The 19,960-nt window shown below is 49.1% G+C and overlaps 1 protein-coding gene across 1 annotated transcript in view; it reads right to left on the bottom strand.

Annotated features, from left to right (window-relative positions):
• GABBR2 (gamma-aminobutyric acid type B receptor subunit 2) overlaps positions 1–19,960 on the bottom strand; it is a 725,909-nt gene that overhangs the window by 161,894 nt on the left and 544,055 nt on the right. Inside the window, exon 13 of the mRNA XM_056862472.1 lies at positions 15,723–15,845. Coding sequence (XP_056718450.1) covers positions 15,723–15,845 — 123 coding nt within the window. The remainder of the gene's footprint in view (positions 1–15,722; positions 15,846–19,960) is intronic.

The following is a 19,960-nucleotide window of genomic DNA, read 5'->3' as shown; positions in this document are numbered from 1 at the left end:
ATGGGACATAATTTGTTCAGGGGGAAAATCGTCCTCTGTGGCCACTTTCAGGGCTTGGCGTGCCTGCCATGGACTCCTTTGCCATGCGGATGCCTGAAGTCAAATTGGGATCTGTTTCCTTCACACACATTAGCATCCTAAACCAGTTTATCACAATGTTTTTATATGGGCTGTGCATAGGGTTGCCAGGTCCCCACTCACCTTCGGCGGGAGGTTTCTGTCCAGATCTTGTGTTCGAGTGCGCCGACGCAGCACTTGCGGTTTACAACCGGAAGTGCCGCCTTGCAAGGAGCCTTAGACCACTCAAACTCTGCCCTAACTTGCCACGCTTCCTATTTCGTGTCAGGCCTGCTCTCTGGGTCTGAGTTAGTTTCATTTTCTCACAGACTCCCGTTCAAGGTCTGTTTCCCTAACGATAGCATTCCTGTTCCCTTTGAAGCTGGCGGGTGCCCGTGGGAGCCTTGGTGTGTCTAAGCTATTTGGGATTATCTCATGAGACTGTATTGCTTCTGTTTTTTTAGTGTTCTCATATAATCAAGTGCATGCCATTTTCCCTCCATTGCTGCCTTTCGATTTCTAAGCTCTGCTTGCCTATGTTACCAATAAACCTACTCTTTTGGACTACTAAGTCTCCTGGTGTGGCTTTTGGGATTTCTATGAAACAAGTGCTTACATTAAGGCAGCAATCTCACCTCTTTTACCTGTCAGGCTAGAGCCCCGGAGGGTTTGCCTGGCGCTCGGATTGGAGCTGGGACGGTGCTCTCCGAGTGACCTACCCGTGGCTGGAGCCCCGTGCGGTTCGCCCGGGACCCGGGTGGGAGCGGATCCGCTCCCTAGGTGGTGGGTTCCTGCCCAGAGCCCTAGAAGGCTTCCATCCTTGGTTCCTTCCCTTGGGGACAGCGGATGACGACCCCGATTTAACACGGGACGTTTTAGCTGAGATACATCGTACAGACGCGGAAGTCAACTGCCTAACTGGACTTGTTCGAGCTCAGTGGCATTCTCTGGCCGCGACGGTTCCCTGGACGTCCGAGGTCAAGGACACCAGTGCTCGCCAAGACCTCCACACCCTGGACTGGTTGGTGGAGGATACTCGCTTGGCGGCGGAGGATTTACAGTTGTTAACTAGCCTGTTGGCGGGACTAACCTCCAGTGACATGCAGTTGGATCAGGCAGGGGTCCCAATCCGCCCTGCTGAATCACCAAATATGGCAACTCCAGCCACGCCGGCCCCCCAGCTTTGCCAAACAGAGGCAAAAGCGGTAGCGACACGGGTGGCTGCGCTCTTGCAGGGCAAGACCTCGGCGACGATTTCGGTGGCAGAAATCACAAAGCTTCTGACCCCTGACTTTGGTGCTGGTGCGGCAGCCTTGGCGGTGCAGATCCAACCGCTGTTGGGTCTTACCGACCCTTCTTAACTCCTCTTGGTTTTGGAACTGGAGGCTCTCCCGCTGGTTACCGCAGCCCTCACTGCTAAGTTGATGGCCGACCAGGCCTTAGCTGAACGCAAGAAGGCTGAGGATCAGGCACGGGCAGCGGCGGATGCTGCGGCCAAGGCTCGGGCTGAACAGGAGGAGAAGGAACGCTTGGCTGCCGAACGGGCACGTTCCGGCACACGGCCCCGACACTCCGGGGGCTATGAGTTTCCCTCGTTCTCCCCGACTTTCGTTCTGTCTCGCAGCGTCCAACGCGCCCATAGGTTCGCGGGACCTTTGCCCACTGTACCGGATGATTCTGACGAGGAGGACCTATATGGTGGGGAGTCCCTCTGGGCTACTAACCTACGGGCAAGCCAATCCCGCCGCACTGGTGGTGCCGGCGACGATGTGTTTTTGTTGTGGAACCAGAATCTGGACCTTATGGAACAGGTGGCGCGCTTACAGGACCAACTGGCCCTAGTACTCCGTGACAACGACCAGTTGCAATGGGCCCAAACCGCGCCCGTTGCCCCAGCTCCGGTGACGCTGCAGCAGCCACAACAACCGCCACAACAGCCGCTGCAGCAACCAGCTGCGCTGGTGGTGCCTCCCGGCGGAGGACCCGTTGCCCCTGGTGGAGGACCCATTGCCCTTGGCGGAGGGCCTGTTGCCCCTGGCGGAGGTCCCGTAGTGCCAGGAGTCCCTGCCCTACTGTTGCTACCAGGTGGCCCAGGTGTACCAGGGGCACCAATTCCTGGACACCCACCTGCACCCCCAATGCCATGGAGGCAACCCAAGTTGAAGATTACGTATGACAGTTCGGTTGAGACGCTGCTGTCAGCCCTTGACCAAGCCCGAACCAATAACCACGGCAAGAGACACGCTGGTCCAAGGAAGATGGTTTACTGGTAGCATAGGTAAACAGAGCATACAGGAACTAAGACAGCAATGGAGGGTACTGGGATACACTTGACTATATAAAAGCATAGAAAAAAGCATTCAGCACTCAGCAGCCCAGGACAGGCTAAAGAGATTACAATTTCAAAACAGTCTAGAGATGCCTCCGTTCTCACGGAGTACAGTCTACTTCAAAGAGTCCAAAAATGCAAAACAATCCTTGGGAGCAAGTTGGTGGAAAAGCAAAACTGAGACACAGGCCTGACATTCTGCTCCCCTTAGGGCCCCCTCCCAGTCGGCGAGGGGGATGGTTTATCGGGGTAGGCGGTGTGGAAGGCGTGCACCAAATCTGGGGCGGAGACATCTGGTGCCTTCACCCATTCATCATAGGCAGGGGGTAAGTGTTTCCAACGAACCAGATACTGTAGAGACCCATGATGTCTACAAGAGTGTCAGGCTGCTATCTCGGTTTCGTTATTGCCTCTGTCTCTGCGTTGTACTGTCTGGCCCTCAAGGTCGCATACCTAGGCCTGGGAACTCAGCTCCTGGGAAACTGTATTCAGCCTATGCTTGTAATCTCCCGCCTTTTCTGCCTTATATTATCTCCCAGCTAGTGAGTCTCTCATAGCTGTCATTTTATTCGTTTGCACTGTATGCCTATTTGACCAGTAAAAGCCATCTGTTTGGACTCTATATGACTTTGTGGTGATTTCTGGTTCTGTGGGCCAAGGGCTGACATTATGACAGCTATCACTCCACCATTCTACTAGCCAGGCTGGAGCCCAGGGGGGTTCGCCTGCCACTTGGATGGGAGCTGTGCAGCTCTCCAGGTGATCTACTACCCTGGAGCCCTTCTCTGAGGATCCTACTCTGTTACAAGACTTAATCGCTGAACTTTTCCGGACTACCCGAGAGGTTTGCCGCTTGAGGGGACTGGTACAGGAACAGTGGCAATCTCTTAAAGGAACTCTCTGGATGTTGACGTCGGAGGATACTGATACTCGTTTAGATCTTCAAGACTTGGATCAATTACTGGACGATGCCCGGTTGGCAACTGAGGATTTACAAATATTAACTGGACTTTTGGATAATCTTATTTCTCGAGAAACTCTTTCTACCATGGCGGGAGCCCCGCCGGAGGGTTTTTCCCTGATCCCGGACGCAGCCAGCTGTCAGGCTGAGGCCAAGCGAGTCGCTATTAGCACCGCTCTTCTCCTTGTGGAATGTACAAAGGACACCCCGGTAGCCACCTTGGCTCAAGTTTTGACCTCGACTTTTGGAGCCGAGGCACCCGCACTGGCGGTTCGAGTACAACCTCTGCTGGGCGGGGAACCCGACCCCATACTCTCACTCCTGGAGACAGAACTTTTGCCACGCATTACGGCAGAGGCTGCCCTAAGACTTGAGAACGCCAAAGTTCTTGCGGATCAGCAAGCCGCCGAAGCGGCTAAGGTCGCAAGAGAGAGAGAAGCTGCGGAAGCAGCCAGGGCGGCTGCAGCAAGGATTAGGGATCGGGCGAACGTGGACACGCGCCCCAAGGACAATGTACAAGGGCTATCAGGTCTGTCTTTTTCTCCGGCGTTTGTCCCGTCGCGCGCGACCCAACGCGCACGCCGTTTGGCTGACCGACGTCGAGACTCAGGAGAGTCTGAAGACGAGGATCTATATGGGGATAGCTCTCAATGGGCCACAAGCTTCCGGACCAGTAAACCTCATCTTACTGGTGGCCCAAGTGAGGAGGTTCATCTCTTACGAGCCCAGAATCGGGAGCTCTCCGACCGTGTTGATCAACTCCAGGAACTAATGGAACGTATGCTTCAGGAGAACAGGCAATTACAACAAACCCTGATAGCTCAGAGACAGCCCGTTCCGATACCGGGTCAGGGGGTACCCGTACAGCCACCCCAACCACCCGCTAATGTGCCTGCTCCACCCTTGCCTCCTGGAGCTCCTGTTGTTCCTCCGCCCGGACCACCCGTGCAACCGGGCCAACCTGCGCCCGGCCCTTGGAAGCAACTCAAATTGAGGACTACGTACGACGGATCTCTCGAGACTTTGCCTTGTTTCTTGCATCAAGTGGACAGTTATATGCGAGAACAAGGACAACTTTTCCCCACAGAAGATAGCCGGGTGCGTTACGTAGCTTCCCTTCTGACAGGTAAAGCGGCTGACTGGATGGTCCTCCAGTTTGACACCCGCTCTCGTGCTATTCGTTCCCTCAACAACTTCATGACTGCCCTGAGAAGGAGGTTTGAGGACCCCTTCCTGGGGGAAAGAGCCAAAACGGAACTCTTACAATTAAAACAAGGCTCTGCTACAGTTCGAGAATTTGCCGATGAATTTCAACGACTGGCAAGTAAAATTGTAGGTTGGCCCGAGACCACCCTGATCCATCATTTCAGGGAAGCCTTGCATCCTGACATTCTGAACTGGTCTTACATGCGGGGCGATCCCGATACCCTCGAAGACTGGATCCTATTAGCCGAGGAAGTGGAAAGCCGCCGACGCTTTATTTCTCTCGTCCGTCAAAAGCACAAGGAAAAAGGCACCCAAAAGCCTCAACCCAAGGCACCACTGCTCGTCCCACGAAATCCCCCACGTCCGCCCCAGGAACGTGAAGCCCGATTTCAGAGGGGTGCCTGTCTTACTTGCGGAGAAATGGGCCACTTTGCAGCCGTTTGCCCGCGCCGCCAGGAATTATTTCGTCCCAGCACGACAACCCGCGCCCGAGGTCGTCCACCACGCAGAGGCACCGCGGCCACCCGCAGCGCAGCTCCGGGAAGACCCACACCCTCTGCACTCCATGCCGGGGACCCAGCCTCCCTGCCTACTACCAACGACCCCGCCGGGTCTCGGATTACAAGTGCCCCATTGGGGGACAACTTTCCCTCTTCGGATGAGGAAAATCCTTGGATTTCTCCAGCCTTAAACCTGGAATCTCCCCTCGACTTGTCAAAAAACGGCTCCGGTCTGTGGTGAATGGAGCGTCTCCACAGACCTCTCAGGATCTTCCTATCAAACCGAATGCTCCTACCAAAATCAAAGAAGTGGACTCCACCGTCTACGTGGATGCAGTTTTACAACACCTTAACGGTGGCCCACAACTCCCCGTCAAAGCACTAATTGACTCCGGTTGCTGTCGCACTCTCATAAGCGAAGCCACTTTTGCTGCACTCAGAGCCGACTCTGAGGCTTTACCCGCCCCCGTCCAATTTGCCCAAATGGACGGAAGCCATTTCCAGGGGGGTCCAGTTGATCACCGCACCATAGGGGTGGCAATGGGAATTGGTTCCCACTGGGAACAAATAGACTTCACTATAGCCCCTATCCGATTTGAAGTGGTCTTGGGAATTAACTGGATTAAAGGACATAGTCCCAGTATTGATTGGGAAACAAACACTATCTCCTTCGCTAGTCCCACCTGCGACCAGCATCGGCAGAACTTTGCTCTGCTATATCCGCCCGTTCCAGCATTAACCTCTACTGCCCCAGCACCACCGGTTCTACCTGCTGTATACCGGGACTTTGAAGATGTCTTCGACCTTAGGGAATGTGATGCCTTACCCCCCCACCGGGCCTCAGACTGTGCGATTGAAGTGGTAAAGGACTGCACATTAACCAAGAGTAAGATTTACCCTATGAGCGCTTCCGAGCGCACTGTCCTCCGGGACTTTTTGGACAAAAACCTCGCCAGAGGGTTCATTCGCCCTTCGAATGCCCCAAACTCGGCCCCCGCGTTTTTCGTCCGGAAAAAAGAGGGCGACCTTCGCCTGTGCATTGACTTCAGAAAGCTCAATGCGGTTACCCAGACCAACGCCTATCCTATCCCATTAATATCGGATATTTTGGGACAATTACAGGAAGGCCGTGTGTTCTCTAAATTAGACTTGGTGGAAGCTTACTACCGAGTCCGTATCCGCGAAGGGGATGAGCACCTCACTGCCTTCTCTAGCTGTTTCGGAATGTATGAATTCCTTGTGATGCCGTTCGGATTAAAAGGGCCCCGGGGGTCTTCATGCAACTCATCAATGAAATCCTACATGACCTTCTATATCGTGGGGTGATGGTCTATTTAGATGACATTCTCATTTATTCGAAAACTATGAACGAGCATGTGGCTCTGGTCCGGGAAGTTCTGCAACGCCTGCGTGACCATCAACTTTTCGCAAAACTAGCTAAGTGCGAATTTCATCAAAGCAAACTCACGTTTTTGGGATACATCATCTCCCACCAAGGTCTTCGCATGGACCCCGCCAAAGTCCAAGCCGTCCTCGATTGGACTCCCCCCACCAACCGTAAGCAAGTACAACAATTTCTGGGATTTGCAAACTTCTATCGGGGATTCATCCCTAACTTCGCCCAGGTGGCTCTACCCATTACGGACCTACTGAAAACTAAGGGAAAAGTAAGCTCGGCTGCCTTGCCCTCCGCAAAAATCCTATGGACTGAGCAATGCCAAGCCGCTTTTCTGGCCCTCAAACGCCTCTTCACTTCGGAGCCGGTGCTACGGCACCCAGACCCAAATCAAATGTTCATTGTGCAAGTCGATGCTTCCGATGTAGCCATGGGAGGGGCTCTCCTCCAGCAAGGACCGGATGGTCTTCTTCACCCTTGCGCTTACTTTTCAAAAAAATTTGCGCACGCTCAATTAAACTGGCCCATCTGGGAGAAAGAGGCCTCAGCAGTTCATCATGCACTGACTCTATGGCGACAATTCTTGGAAGGGTCTAAAGTCCCCTTTGAGGTTTGGACCGATCACAAAAATCTAGCTGCCCTCACGGGGTCCCATAAGCTATCGGCGAAACAACAACGGTGGGCGGAGTTCTTTGCTCAGTTCCGTTTCACCCTGAAGCACGTCCCTGGGAAGCAGAACGTTCTCGCGGATGCCCTCTCCCGTTTACCACAATATCCGGTAAAACTCGAGAGACCCACCAACTCTCTGTTCACCCCTATGCAACGTGGGGCCCTACCTATGCTGGCTGTGCAAACTCGATCCCAGCATCAGCACGCCTTACCCAACTTACAAGCTCCGCCAGCCCAACCGGCTGCCCAGCCGCCACCGCAACAGACCGGCGTTCCCGCCCTTCCTACCCCTCCGGCCGCCCAGCCGCCTGCAGTCTGCGCGCCGCCGCACGTAAGCACTAGCCCCATAACTGTTTCTAAGATCTCCATGGCCGACGGGGGGGCCCCCTCCAAAATCCCCATCTCCGAGTCCTTTTTAACTGTCCTTCGGGACCAGTGCCTTTTAGAACGCTCCGCTCATACCCTACCTCCTGGTGTTTTGGAACAGGGAGGGTCCTGGTACAAGGACTCGAAATTGTATGTACCCAAAGCTCTCCGGAAGGACGTTTTACATTTAGCTCATGGAGCCAAAACAGCTGGGCACTTTGGGTTTCTGAAAACCCTTCACTTATTGCGCAGACAGTTCTGGTGGGGGGGAATGCGTTCCGACATTGACTCCTTCATCCGCAGCTGTCCCGTTTGTGCCGCTGCGAAACGATCGCAGGGCAAACCCCCGGGACTGCTACAACCTCTTGAAACGCCCAGCAAACCTTGGGAAGTGATTGCTATGGACTTTATGACTGATCTCCCTCTCAGTGGAGGTAAAACTGTGTTGTGGGTTGTTACTGATTTGTTTTCTAAACAAATACATTTGATTCCATGCGCAGGGATCCCCTCTGCTCAGAAACTGGCCCGCCTCTTCGTGACGCATATCTTTCGTTTACATTCGTTTCCGCGTAAGATAATTTGTGACCGCGGAAGTGGTTTCGTTTCTAAGTTTTGGAAAGCTTTCCTCAAGTTGGTGGGAGTGGAACAAGGGTTGTCTAGTGCATACCATCCTCAAACTGATGGTCAAACTGAACGTGTCAATGCTGTACTTGAATGTTATTTACGCTGTTATGTTAACTACCACCAGGATGACTGGGTGGAACTGTTACCTTTAGCAGAATATGCCTACAATAATGCCATGCATCAATCCACAGGTTTTAGCCCATTTTTTGCTGTGTATGGACAAGATTTCAGTCCTATTGCTCCTGCAGATGATGTAGAGGGGGAGGGGAACCCCGACATTGCCTCCTGGGCACACGCCCTCCGTACCACTTGGCCCTGGCTCGTTAGCAACCTCGACCGGGCCAAGCGTAAATACAAAGCGCAAGCTGACAAACATCGCTCCCCCGGGGGTGATCTGCAAGTGGGTGCTTTGGTTTACCTTTCCACCAAAAATCTCCATTCCACCCAACCGTGCCATAAGCTCAGTGCTAAATTCATTGGCCCTTTCCCCATCACCCGGGTCATAAACCCTGTCACGGTGGAACTGGCTCTCCCCAAATCCTTGAGGCGTGTGCATCCTGTTTTCCACATTAGCCTCCTCAAACCCCATGTTGCTTCTCCACAGTGGCATCCGGATCCACCTCCTGCGCAACCCATCATGGTGGGGGGGGAGGAACACTTCGAAGTCTCCAAGATCCTTGACTCCCGTGTTCACCATGGCAACCTGCAGTATTTAGTCCGTTGGAAACATTTCCCCCCTGCCTATGACGAATGGGTGCGCGCACGGGATGTCTCCGCCCCCGACCTCGTCAACGCCTTTCACAATGCTTACCCGGATAGGCCAGCCCCCTTGCGAACTGGGAGGGGGCCTTGAGGGGAGCAGAATGTCAGGCTGCTATCTCGGTTTCGTTATTGCCTCTGTCTCTGCGTTGTACTGTCTGGCCCTCAAGGTCGCATACCTAGGCCTGGGAACTCAGCTCCTGGGAAACTGTATTCAGCCTATGCTTGTAATCTCCCGCCTTTTCTGCCTTATATTATCTCCCAGCTAGTGAGTCTCTCATAGCTGTCATTTTATTCGTTTGCACTGTATGCCTATTTGACCAGTAAAAGCCATCTGTTTGGACTCTATATGACTTTGTGGTGATTTCTGGTTCTGTGGGCCAAGGGCTGACAAAGAGTCTAAAATCTTAGACACTTTGAAATGTCCCCCCCCCACCATCGCAGGCTGCTCAGGGGGCGGTTCCGGGTGCCAATCTGAGGAGGCGACATGAGGTTTGAGGAGACTAACATGGAAAACAGGGTGGATACGCCTCAGGGTTTTCGGAAGAGCCAGTTCTACAGTGACGGGGTTAATTATCCGGGCGATGGGATATGGCCCCACGTACTTGGCACTGAGTTTATGGCAAGGTCGGGTGGACTGCAGATTTTTGGTGGAAAGGTACACCAAGTCGCCCACTTGAAAATCTTTACTGGGAGAACGATGTTTATCAGCTTGAGCTTTGTATTTGCGTTTGGCCCTGTCTAGATTTTTGACTAGCCAGGGCCAGGTGTTGCGGATGGCTTGAGTCCAGGCATCCACCTCGATACTTCCCTCCACCCCTGTCATATCTACATGAGCAATGGGGCCAAAATCTTGACCGTACACTACATAGAATGGACTAAACCCGGTAGACTGATGCACAGCATTATTGTAAGCATATTCTGCAAAAGGCAACCATTCAACCCAATCATCCTGATGGTAATTGACATAACAACGTAAATAACACTCCAGGACAGCATTAACACGTTCAGTTTGCCCATCCGTTTGGGGGTGATAAGCGCTAGATAAACCCTGCTCCACCCCCACCAACTTGAGAAATGCCTTCCAAAATTTAGCCACGTAGGTACTTCCGCGGTCGCAAATTATCTTACGCGGAAAGGAATGTAGACAGACAACATGTGACAGGAAAAGGCGGGCCAACCTGGGGGCAGACGGAATACCTTCACATGGAACCAAATGTACTTGTTTGGAAAATAAATCAGTAATAACCCAAAGTACAGTTTTTCCTTCACTCAGAGGGAGATCAGTCATGAAATCCATGCCAATCACTTCCCAGGGTCTGCTGGGAATTTCCAGTGGCTGTAGAAGTCCAGGAGACTTACCCCGGGATCGTTTGACAGTGGCACAAATGGGACAACTGCGAATAAAGGAATCCTCATCAGTACGCATGTCCACCCACCAAAATTGCCTGCGTAACAAGTGAAGGGTCATTAGGAAACCGAAGTGTCCTGCCGTTTTAGCTCCTTGAGCTAATTGCAGGACTTCTCTTCTAAGCACTTTAGGCACGTACAGTTTTGAGTCCTTGTACAAACATCTACTCCGTTCAAGCAAGACTTGGGGTAGAGATTGAGCGGAGCGTTTGGCCAGGCATTGAGTACGAAGGGAGTCCAGGAATGAATTGGACAGGATCACTCCCCCCCCCCACAGGAGAGGAGGGATCCGGAGCCGCTGGCGGTGGAGATGGAGGGGGGGGGGACTGAGAGTGCTGCGGAGTCAGCGCAGGCTGATTTGGGGAGGGAGGGAGGTCTCCTGAGCCCGATGCTCTGCTGTCCATTGCTTGGGTCTGGGATTGGAGCAGAGTTTGGGACCGCGTTTTTACCGCCAGGACGGGCAGAGCCGCTTTGTGCGCCGGTGTGAATAAAGAGTCCGTGGGACAGTCAATCTTTACTGGATATTGAGGCAACCTGGAAAGAGCGTCAGCAAGCACGTTCTGTTTCCCAGGTACATGTTTAAGTATAAAACGGAATTGGGCAAAGAAGTCAGCCCAACGCTATTGTTTCGCGGACAGTTTGTGGGTCCCCATGAGGGCCTCTAGATTTTTGTGATAGGTCCAGACCTCAAAGGGGACCCTGGACCCCTCCAAAAACTGCCTCCATAGGGTGAGGGCATGATGAACCGCCGCCGCTTCCTTCTCCCAAATTGGCCAATTCAATTGAGCGTGCGCAAACTTCTTGGAAAAGTAAGCACAGGGGTGGAGAAGTCCGTCAGCCCCCCTCTGGAGAAGAGCCCCCCCCCATGGCCACATCGGAGGCATCCACTTGTACAACAAACATTTGGTTCAGGTTGGGGTGCTGCAGCACCAGTTCGGAAGTGAAAAGTCGTTTGAGGGCTGTGAAAGCGGTTTGACATTGATTAGTCCAAAGTACCTTGGCGGTGGGTAACGTAGCTGAGGCTCCTTTGCCTTTAGTTTTAAGGAGATCGGTGATTGGCAGTGCCACTTGAGCAAAGTTGGGAATGAAACCACGGTAGAAATTGGCAAAGCCTAGAAACTGCTGCACTTGCTTACGGGTGGAGGGAGGTGTCCAGTCAAGAACCGCTTGCACCTTAGCAGGGTCCATGCTGAGGCCCCGATGTGAAATGATGTACCCCAAAAACGTTAGTTGTTCTTGGTGGAACTCACATTTAGACAACTTAGCATAGAGTTGATGATCCCGGAGACGTTGCAACACTTCTCTAACTAGAGTAACGTGTTCTTCCATGGATTTAGAATAAATAAGGATGTCATCAAGATAAACTACCACGCCACAATATAGTAAGTCATGGAGGATCTCATTAATGAGTTGCATGAAGACCCCCGGGACCCCTTTTAACCCGAAAGGCATCACAAGAAATTCATACATGCCGAAGCAGCTAGAAAACGCTGTGAGGGGTTCATCCCCGTCACGAATCCGAACCCGGTAATAAGCTTCGACCAAGTCCAATTTGGTGAAAATACGCCCCTCCTGTAGTTGTCCTAAGATGTCGGAAATCAATGGGATAGGATAGGCGTTAGTCTGGGTAACTGCGTTGAGCTTTAGGAAGTCTATACACAAACACAAATCACCTTCTTTCTTACGGACAAAGAAAGCGGGGGCTGAATTAGGGGCGATTGACGGCCGAATGAATCCCCGAGCAAGATTTTTATCCAAAAAGTCTCGCAACACAGCGCGCTCGGAGATGTTCATATGGTAAATCTTGCTCTTGGACAGTGTGCAGTCTTTCACAACTTCAATGGCACAGTCTGTGGCACGATGGGGGGGTAAGGCATCGCATTCTTTCATGTCAAAAACATCTGCAAAGTCTCGATATACTTCAGGTAAAGGCGTTGGCACTACTGTATCAGAGGTCAAGGCAGGCGCGGGTGGAGGTACAACCGCGAGTTCACGTCGGTGTTGTTCACATTTAGGGCTGGCGAACGTAATTGTGTCAGCGTCCCAATCTATGTAAGGGCTATGACCCTTAAGTCAATTAATTCCCAAAACAACTTCATATCGAAGTTTCTAAGTCGCAAAGGCACCCCATTTCATCACACACACACACAAAAACCCTAAGACCTGCTTGAGCTCAAGATCTAGGATTATGAGTACTATAAGTGATGCCACAGATTTCCTGATGGCTCTGATCCTTTTGATTGTGTCCTGAGTTCATGGCATCACTTCAAAAGAAAAGATGAGGATTAAATTTTTAAAAAAAATAGTTTGCAGACATTACAAGAAAAGGTTCCTCTCCCTTTAGTGACTGGATAAGATTAGTAAATCATTTACAATCCAGTTTTTGTAACAGAGTCAAATCAGCATAAGCAGCTGGTAACTGCTGGGCAGAAACCGCTGTAGCTGCTGTCAATCACACCACTTACCTAAGAAGCTAGAGAAATGGCATAGAAAAAAAGGCCCAAATTCATTCAAATACATGGGAGAATTGATCTTCCTACTATTAGTGCAGACAAGTGGGGCCCCGCAAAACCCATGGGGGGGGGGATGCCATCACTCCTTCATGCAGGGGGGGGGGAGGAAAGCCATCTCCCCTTGTGCAGAGGGGAGGAGGAAAGCCATCTCCCTTTAGTGGGGGGGGAGGGATGCCATCTCCCCTTCACTCATAGGGGGAGGAAAGGTGGAGTTTCCACACACGCACACTGCAGACACCATTCTTTCCAATGGATAGCCAAGTCCAGGGTCTGCAAAAGCTGATTGGTTGGAAACCTTGGTGCTCTTCCCTTGCAAGGATCTGATTGGAAGCCAGTGGAATCAACAGGACGAGTCCATCTGCATGCTGCTGCTAGGTTGGGAAGCACCCCTGAACTCGAGTACAATGTGGATTTGACTAAGAATCACAGATTGCTAATGCCAAGAAACAATTGTAACAACCCGAAACCATGATTTTCATGTACATTTTTGACTTCGGAGTTCTGTTATGTACACCCCTACTGGTGACTACTATGAAGAAAGAATGGTTATGCTGCCTAGCTATTTTGTCTATCATGTGTGAATGTGCTAAATAAATTATCTTTGAGGGCTTAATTAATTATTTTGCAATGAAAAAGTCCAGAAAAAGAGAGAACTTTAAATTTAATTGGTATATTTATAAAACGTTTGTAGCCTCATTTGTTCATTAGATTTTATAAAATCTAAACATTGTTGAGGTTAAGTGGGATGGGGTATTTGTGGGCATACTAGACACCAGTGTGGGTCAAGTGATTTCAGAAACAAGGACAAATATAATTCCAGGACGAAAACCAGAACTTTTCTGTCACTCATCACAAGACAGTAGTTGTTACATCTGGGATGTGAACCTGGCCATGGTTCTGAGAGCAGGTCTCATGTTTCAATTTAATACCACGCATATTGCTTTGTCATTGAGCTACCACGCCACAGTTCTCTGGCTTCTGGATATCTTAACAAATTTCACACAAGACACTATAAAATATGCACCAGTAATTTCAACCATAAGAAAAACATACTCTCCAGTTCACAGTGGGTAGCCGTGTTAGTCTGTCTGCAGTAGTAGAAAAGGGCAAGAGTCCAGTAGCACCTTAAAGACTAACAAAAATATTTTCTGGTAGGGTATGAGCTTTCGTGAGCCACAGCTCACTGAGCTGTGGCTCACGAAAGCTCATACCCTACCAGAAAATATTTTTGTTAGTGTTTAAGGTGCTACTGGACTCTTGCCCTTTTCTAATACTCTCCAGTTGTAAGAGATGGAGACGGTCCTCAGTTCATGCTGCAGGGCACGTTCACCACAATGCTGGCAGGTGGCATTCGTTTCATTCCAAAGCCCTGAATCTCCACACAAAGGCCAGCTGCTGTGGCAAAACCTCCTGGCTCATGGCTGGAGAAAAAGCTCCCAAGAACCCAGAAGTCAGCTGTCCTGGGTTCAGGGAAAGTCAGGCCAGGGCACGCAGTGCAAACCCTGAAAATGCAACCCATCACATTTGTCTGGCTCCTTCCTGAATGACATAAAAATGTCTGGAGTGCTGTTTCAGGCATCTTGCACTCCGCTTTCTCAAGCCAACAGGACGAGCTGTCAGTCAGAATACTCTGGGCAAGTTCTCAGATCAGGTGATGCTCTCTTACATGCTTTGAAACAGCCACCGTCTTCCACAAGGACCTTTACAGACTCATAAAATCTCCCAGCCTTTACTAAATGCATCTCCAGCATGTGGTTGATTTGGAAATAAAAGCATCCAAGCATGCTACCTTTGCAACTATATAATGGGAATTCTGAAACATTAGATCAGAGAATATAGGAAGTACGAGCAGATGGCACAAGATTAATTGTCCTGCCTCCCCATATTTTTGAGGTGGCTAACAATGAGATGACTTGCAAATGCATCAGCTTAAAATATAATCAAATAAAAATATCAAAAGCATAACAATAAATTGGAACAGCTGCAACCACCACCAATGCACAATCAGCAGCATCATATTCTTCCAAAAGAGAGAACGGTTTTCTATGGCCTTCTAAACGCAAACAGGCATCTCAGAGGGGGGACTGTGGGAAAGAGTCAGAGTCACAGCAGAAAAGGTATATTCTTTCTCACTTAGGAAGTCCTCCCCTGTTGGGCAAAGGCCACCAACAAAAGGAGTCTAAGGACTTTAAACCTGCATGTGGGTACATCATGAAAAAATGCAAACAATGTGAGACAGAAATTCCATTCTGAATTAATTTATTAAATGTATCTCACATTACACAAACACCATTTAAGATATTCAACCACTGCCCACAAAGAACATGGTCACTAAGAAATGCTACCATTTATCCTGCTTTGAAGGCCTTCTACTTTGTAAAGGTGTACCTTCCATAAAGACACCACAACACATAGCTCAAAAGCCCCATTAGTCAAGTAGCACACTTTTCTATCTCCAGGGTAACCTTTCTTGGACTGACATTAAAGAAGGATGTCATCATATATGAGTGAACTGGGTCAAGAAAACTAATGGAGAAGGAAATTATAATAGATCCACAACAGTAATGCAGACATAGCTCTGTATGTAGGGATTTTTCTTGTAGTATTTACTTCATGTCCAGCTTGCATCAGTTCCTCATGAATTCTGCTAATGGAGTCTGAAAATCTATTATTTATAGCAGCACCATCTTTTAGAAGAGAACCTCCCCTGTGTTCACCGCCCTACTGCAGCTGAAAACTCATACATGAGGGAGAGTTTCAGGGCCCTGTTTAGAATGCAGACACAATGTTCTTTAGTCATGAGTCAATTTTTTTCTTTCCTTTTCACTCAAACAATCCATGCTTGACCGTGTCTAATATATTTTCATTCATTACTTTGCATTGCAATTTCCAATAGCAAATGGGGTTAGTACAAACAGTTGCAATGACATACCTCCATGTTGTAGTTTTCCTCTGTCCTCCTTAAGGGATCAACAACCTGCCAGCAAATCAAGATGCAAAGATCTATCAGCAGCATCCCACCAACTATCACTAGTAGCTTCTGGTCCTTAATGATCTAGAGAAAGAGAGGGGAAAAAACACAGCATGGAAGGGGGTGGCCATACGAGTCCAAGATCCCTCCCCATGGAGCCTTCCTGAAGTCCCACAAATAAAGCTATGTGCCACCGCTAACAAGGCTTTTTAATTATGCATAGAAAAGGTCTCTGTGATACTGGAAGAGAGGGAAAAAATCACCTCACAAACTACATTTTATTGATTTCCAGCTTTCTTGCTCTGTATAAGTATAGACATCTCTAAATCACCTAGAATGAAGATATTGGAACAGACAATAATATTCATATTGCTCGGCACATGCACATACACTTCAGATGCTTTTTGTGCTCCTTTACATTCTGAAAACCATCCCTAATAACCCAGTCTAACCTGATCTCATCCAAACTGAGAAGCTAAGCAGGGTCAGTCATAGATAGTACTTGGATGGGAGACAGCCAAGGAAGTACTGGGTTGTTATGCAATAGAAGGCCCTGGCACCTCCGCTCATCTCTTGCCTTGAAAACCCCAGGAGGTGGGACTTCATGGGGTCGCCAGGAGTCAGTGTCACATTTTCGATGGCATATTTTACCTTTACATTCTGAAAAATATTCACTGCAGCTTTCAGCAGATGCTACAGTAATAGCAGCAGTTCTTTTCAAACTTCTAACAAAATGGAATTTCCAATGCAAAATGAAATCAGACACTCCCCTTCCCACCCTGCCCCCAATTATTTCAATATGCAGTAAACATGGTGGTGGTGGGGGGAGTATCTCATTTGTAGCAGGTCTTTGCTATAAAACAGTACACTACAAAACTTAGGGTCTTCTGATCACTAATTTGCCAGTGAGAACAGAGGAAGCTCATGAAGTCGGCTCCTTTGTGGCACTGATGACAGAAAGGTGCAAAAGCGCCATAAAGGAAGTTCTTTAGAAATGTCATACAGCCACAGAATAGGTGATGTGGGGTTTTTTAACTGCAATACCAGACATGCTAATTAGAGTCATGAGGGAAGATGAAGATGGATTTGCACTGGGGAGGTCTGTGGGGTAGTGGTTAAGAGTGGTGGTTTGGAGTGGTGGACTCTGATCTGGAGAGCCGGGTTTGATTCCCCACTCCTCCACATGAGCGGCGGAGGCTAATCTGGTGAACTGGATTTGTTTCCCTACTCCTACACATGAAGCCAGCTGGGTGCACTTGGGCAAGTTACAGCTCTGTTAGAGCTCTCTCAGCCCCACCTACCTCACAGGGTGTCTGTTGTGGGGAGGGGAAGGGAAGGTGATTGTAAGCCGCTTTGATTCTTCCTTAAGTGGTAGAGAAAGTCAGCATATAAAAACCAACTCTTCTTCTTCTCCTCCTCCTCCTCCCTACAATATTTTCCCAATCAAAAATTAGCACCCCCTGGCTGCCTTTAAGCTTGAGCCATGTGATCCCAAACCATATCACTCCACAGATAAAACTTCTCGCATCCATTACAACTTGGACTCTGCATTAACAGTGACAGGGTCGGAATGGTGCCAGGGTGCTGACTGGTCCAGTTGTCTGGGATACTTTTCAGTTCGTTTAGTCTGAGGCTGCGGACAGGATCCTTGGATGTTTGAGGCCGACCACCTGTTTGTATGACCCTTGCCCTTCCTGGTTATTTAAATCTGCCCCGCTGGGAGGGGGGGCGGGACTGGCTGACTGGATTCAAGAGGTAGTTAATACTTTGTTAAGAGGGGGGGGGGTTGCCCCAACCTTGAAGCAGGCTGCGGTGCGTCCACTCCTAAAGAAGCTTTGCCTGGACCCAAAGATGTGTACACTTGTGAAGAAGTACATGAATCTGAGCATGGTAGTGCAGTCGAGACTCTATGGGTAAACATAAAAGAAATAAAAAATAATCGTGATATTCTCGTGGGGGTCTGCTATCGACCGCCAAACCAGGCAGAGGACTTGGATGGGACGCTCCTAGACCAGATCACAAAGTTCTCAAAGAGAAGGGACATGGTGGTCATGGGAGATTTTAATTACCCGGATACCTGTTGGAAGTCCAACGCTGCTAAAAATGCAAGATCCAATAAATTCCTGACTTGTCTTGCTGACAACTTCCAATTCCAGGAGGTGGACAGGGAAACAAGGGGGTCTGCTATCTTAGACTTGATTCTCACCAACAGGGAAGAACGGGTCGATGAGGTTAAAGTAGTAGGCACCCTGGGTAGTAGTGACCACGTTTTACAATCTTGTGGAAAGGAAAACCTGTACGTAGTCAGACATATAGGCTGGTCTTTAGGAGAGCAAATTTAAACAAACTTAAACTTATGCTAGGTAGAATCCCATGGTCAGAAACACTTAAGGAGAAGGGAGTTCAAGAAAGGTGGGAGTTTCTTAAAAATGAAATACTGAAGGCGCAATCCCAAATCATTCCTATGAGAAGGAAAAACGGGAGGAGCCTAAAGAGGCCAGGGTGGCTCCATAAACAGCTTTTTAAAGAGTTGAGAAATAAAAAAGACTCATTTAGGAAGTGGAAGGAGGGCCTTATAACCAAAGAGGAATATAAACAAATAACTAGCGCTTGTAGGGAGAGAGTTAGGAAAGCTAAAGCTCAGTATGAACTTAGGCTAGAGAGAGATGCTAAACACAACAAAAAAGGGTTCTTTTCCTATGTACAGAGTAAGAGTAAGAACAAGGACAAGATAAGCCCATTGCATGGACCGGAAAGTGAAATTGTAACAGGAGATGAAGAGAGGGCAGAACTCCTCAATTCCTACTTTTCCTCAGTCTTTTCTCATGAGGGAAGTGGTGCTCAACATGGCATAAACAGAACACGTGATGAGGGAAGGGATTTGCAGCCTAGAATTGGCATTGGGGTAGTGCACAAACACCTGGTTTCTTTAAATGAAACAAAATCCTCTGGGCCAGATGAATTGCACCCAAGGGTACTCAAAGAACTTGCAGATGTAATTTCTGAACCTCTGTCCATTATTTTTGAAAAGTCTTTTCAAACAGGTGAGGTGCCAGAAGATTGGAGGCGGGCAAATGTTGTCCCCATCTTCAAGAAGGGGAAAAAGGAGGATCTAGGTAACTACCAACCCATCAGCTTGACTTCTATACCAGGAAAAGTGTTCGAACAAATCATCAGTCAGTCCTTGAGCATTTAGAAAGGATGGATCTGATCACTAAGAGCCAGCACGGGTTTCTCAAGAATAAGTCATGTCAGACTAGTCTTATCTCCTTTTTTTGACAAAGTTACTACCTTGCTGGATCAGGGGAATGCTGTAGACATGGTTTATCTAGATTTCAGTAAGGCTTTTGATAAGGTTCCACATAGTATTCTAGTTGACAAATTGGGAAAATGTGGTTTAGATCCTATTATTGTTAGGTGGATCTGCAACTGGTTGACATGAAGGGCTGTCATATAGAGGAGGGTGCCGAGTTGTTTTCTGTTGCTCAAGAAGGTCAGATCAGAACCAACAGGTTGAAATTAAATCAAAAGAGTTTCTGTCTAGACATTAGGAAGAATTTTCTAACAGTTAGAGTGGTTCCTCAGTGGAACAGGCTTCCTCGGGAGGTGGTAAGCTCTCCTTCCCTGGAGGTTTTTAAGAAGAGGTTAGATGGCCATCTGTCAGCAATGCTGATTGTGTGACCTTAGGCAGATGATGAGAGGGAGGGCATCTTGGCCATCTTCTGGTCACTAGGTGTGGGGAATTTCCTGCATTGTGCAGGGGGTTGGACTTGATGACCCTGGTGGTCCCTTCCAACTCTATAATTCTATGATTCTATGAGCTCAATAATTATCAACTAGTCTCAAATGTTCCATTCTTGAACAAGGTGATTGATCGGGTGGTGGTTGGACAACTCCAAGCTTTCCTGGATGAGGCAATTGGTTAGATCCTTTCCAATCTGGGTTTACATTGTACTATCCATTTTAGTGAAAATTATTAGAGAAGCAAGTTAATGGAGTTCCTTAAAAGGCTTTTTTCCAACTCAGCCTAGCTCAAATGCTGGCCCCTCGTCTTGATCTGGTTGATCTGGCCACTTGTCCCCATGCCACAGTAACATTGAGAGTACTGCAATGCACTATGCCTCGGTCGCCCCTCAAAATCAATTTGGAAACTCCAACTGGTGCAGAATGTCGCAGCTCAGCTGTTATTGGGAGCTAGG

This window comes from Euleptes europaea, chromosome 17 (genome assembly GCF_029931775.1).
Source record: "Euleptes europaea isolate rEulEur1 chromosome 17, rEulEur1.hap1, whole genome shotgun sequence".
Lineage (NCBI taxonomy): Eukaryota > Metazoa > Chordata > Lepidosauria > Squamata > Sphaerodactylidae > Euleptes > Euleptes europaea.
Note: the sequence above shows the minus strand (reverse complement) of the source record. Positions and strands in the feature narration are given on the sequence as shown.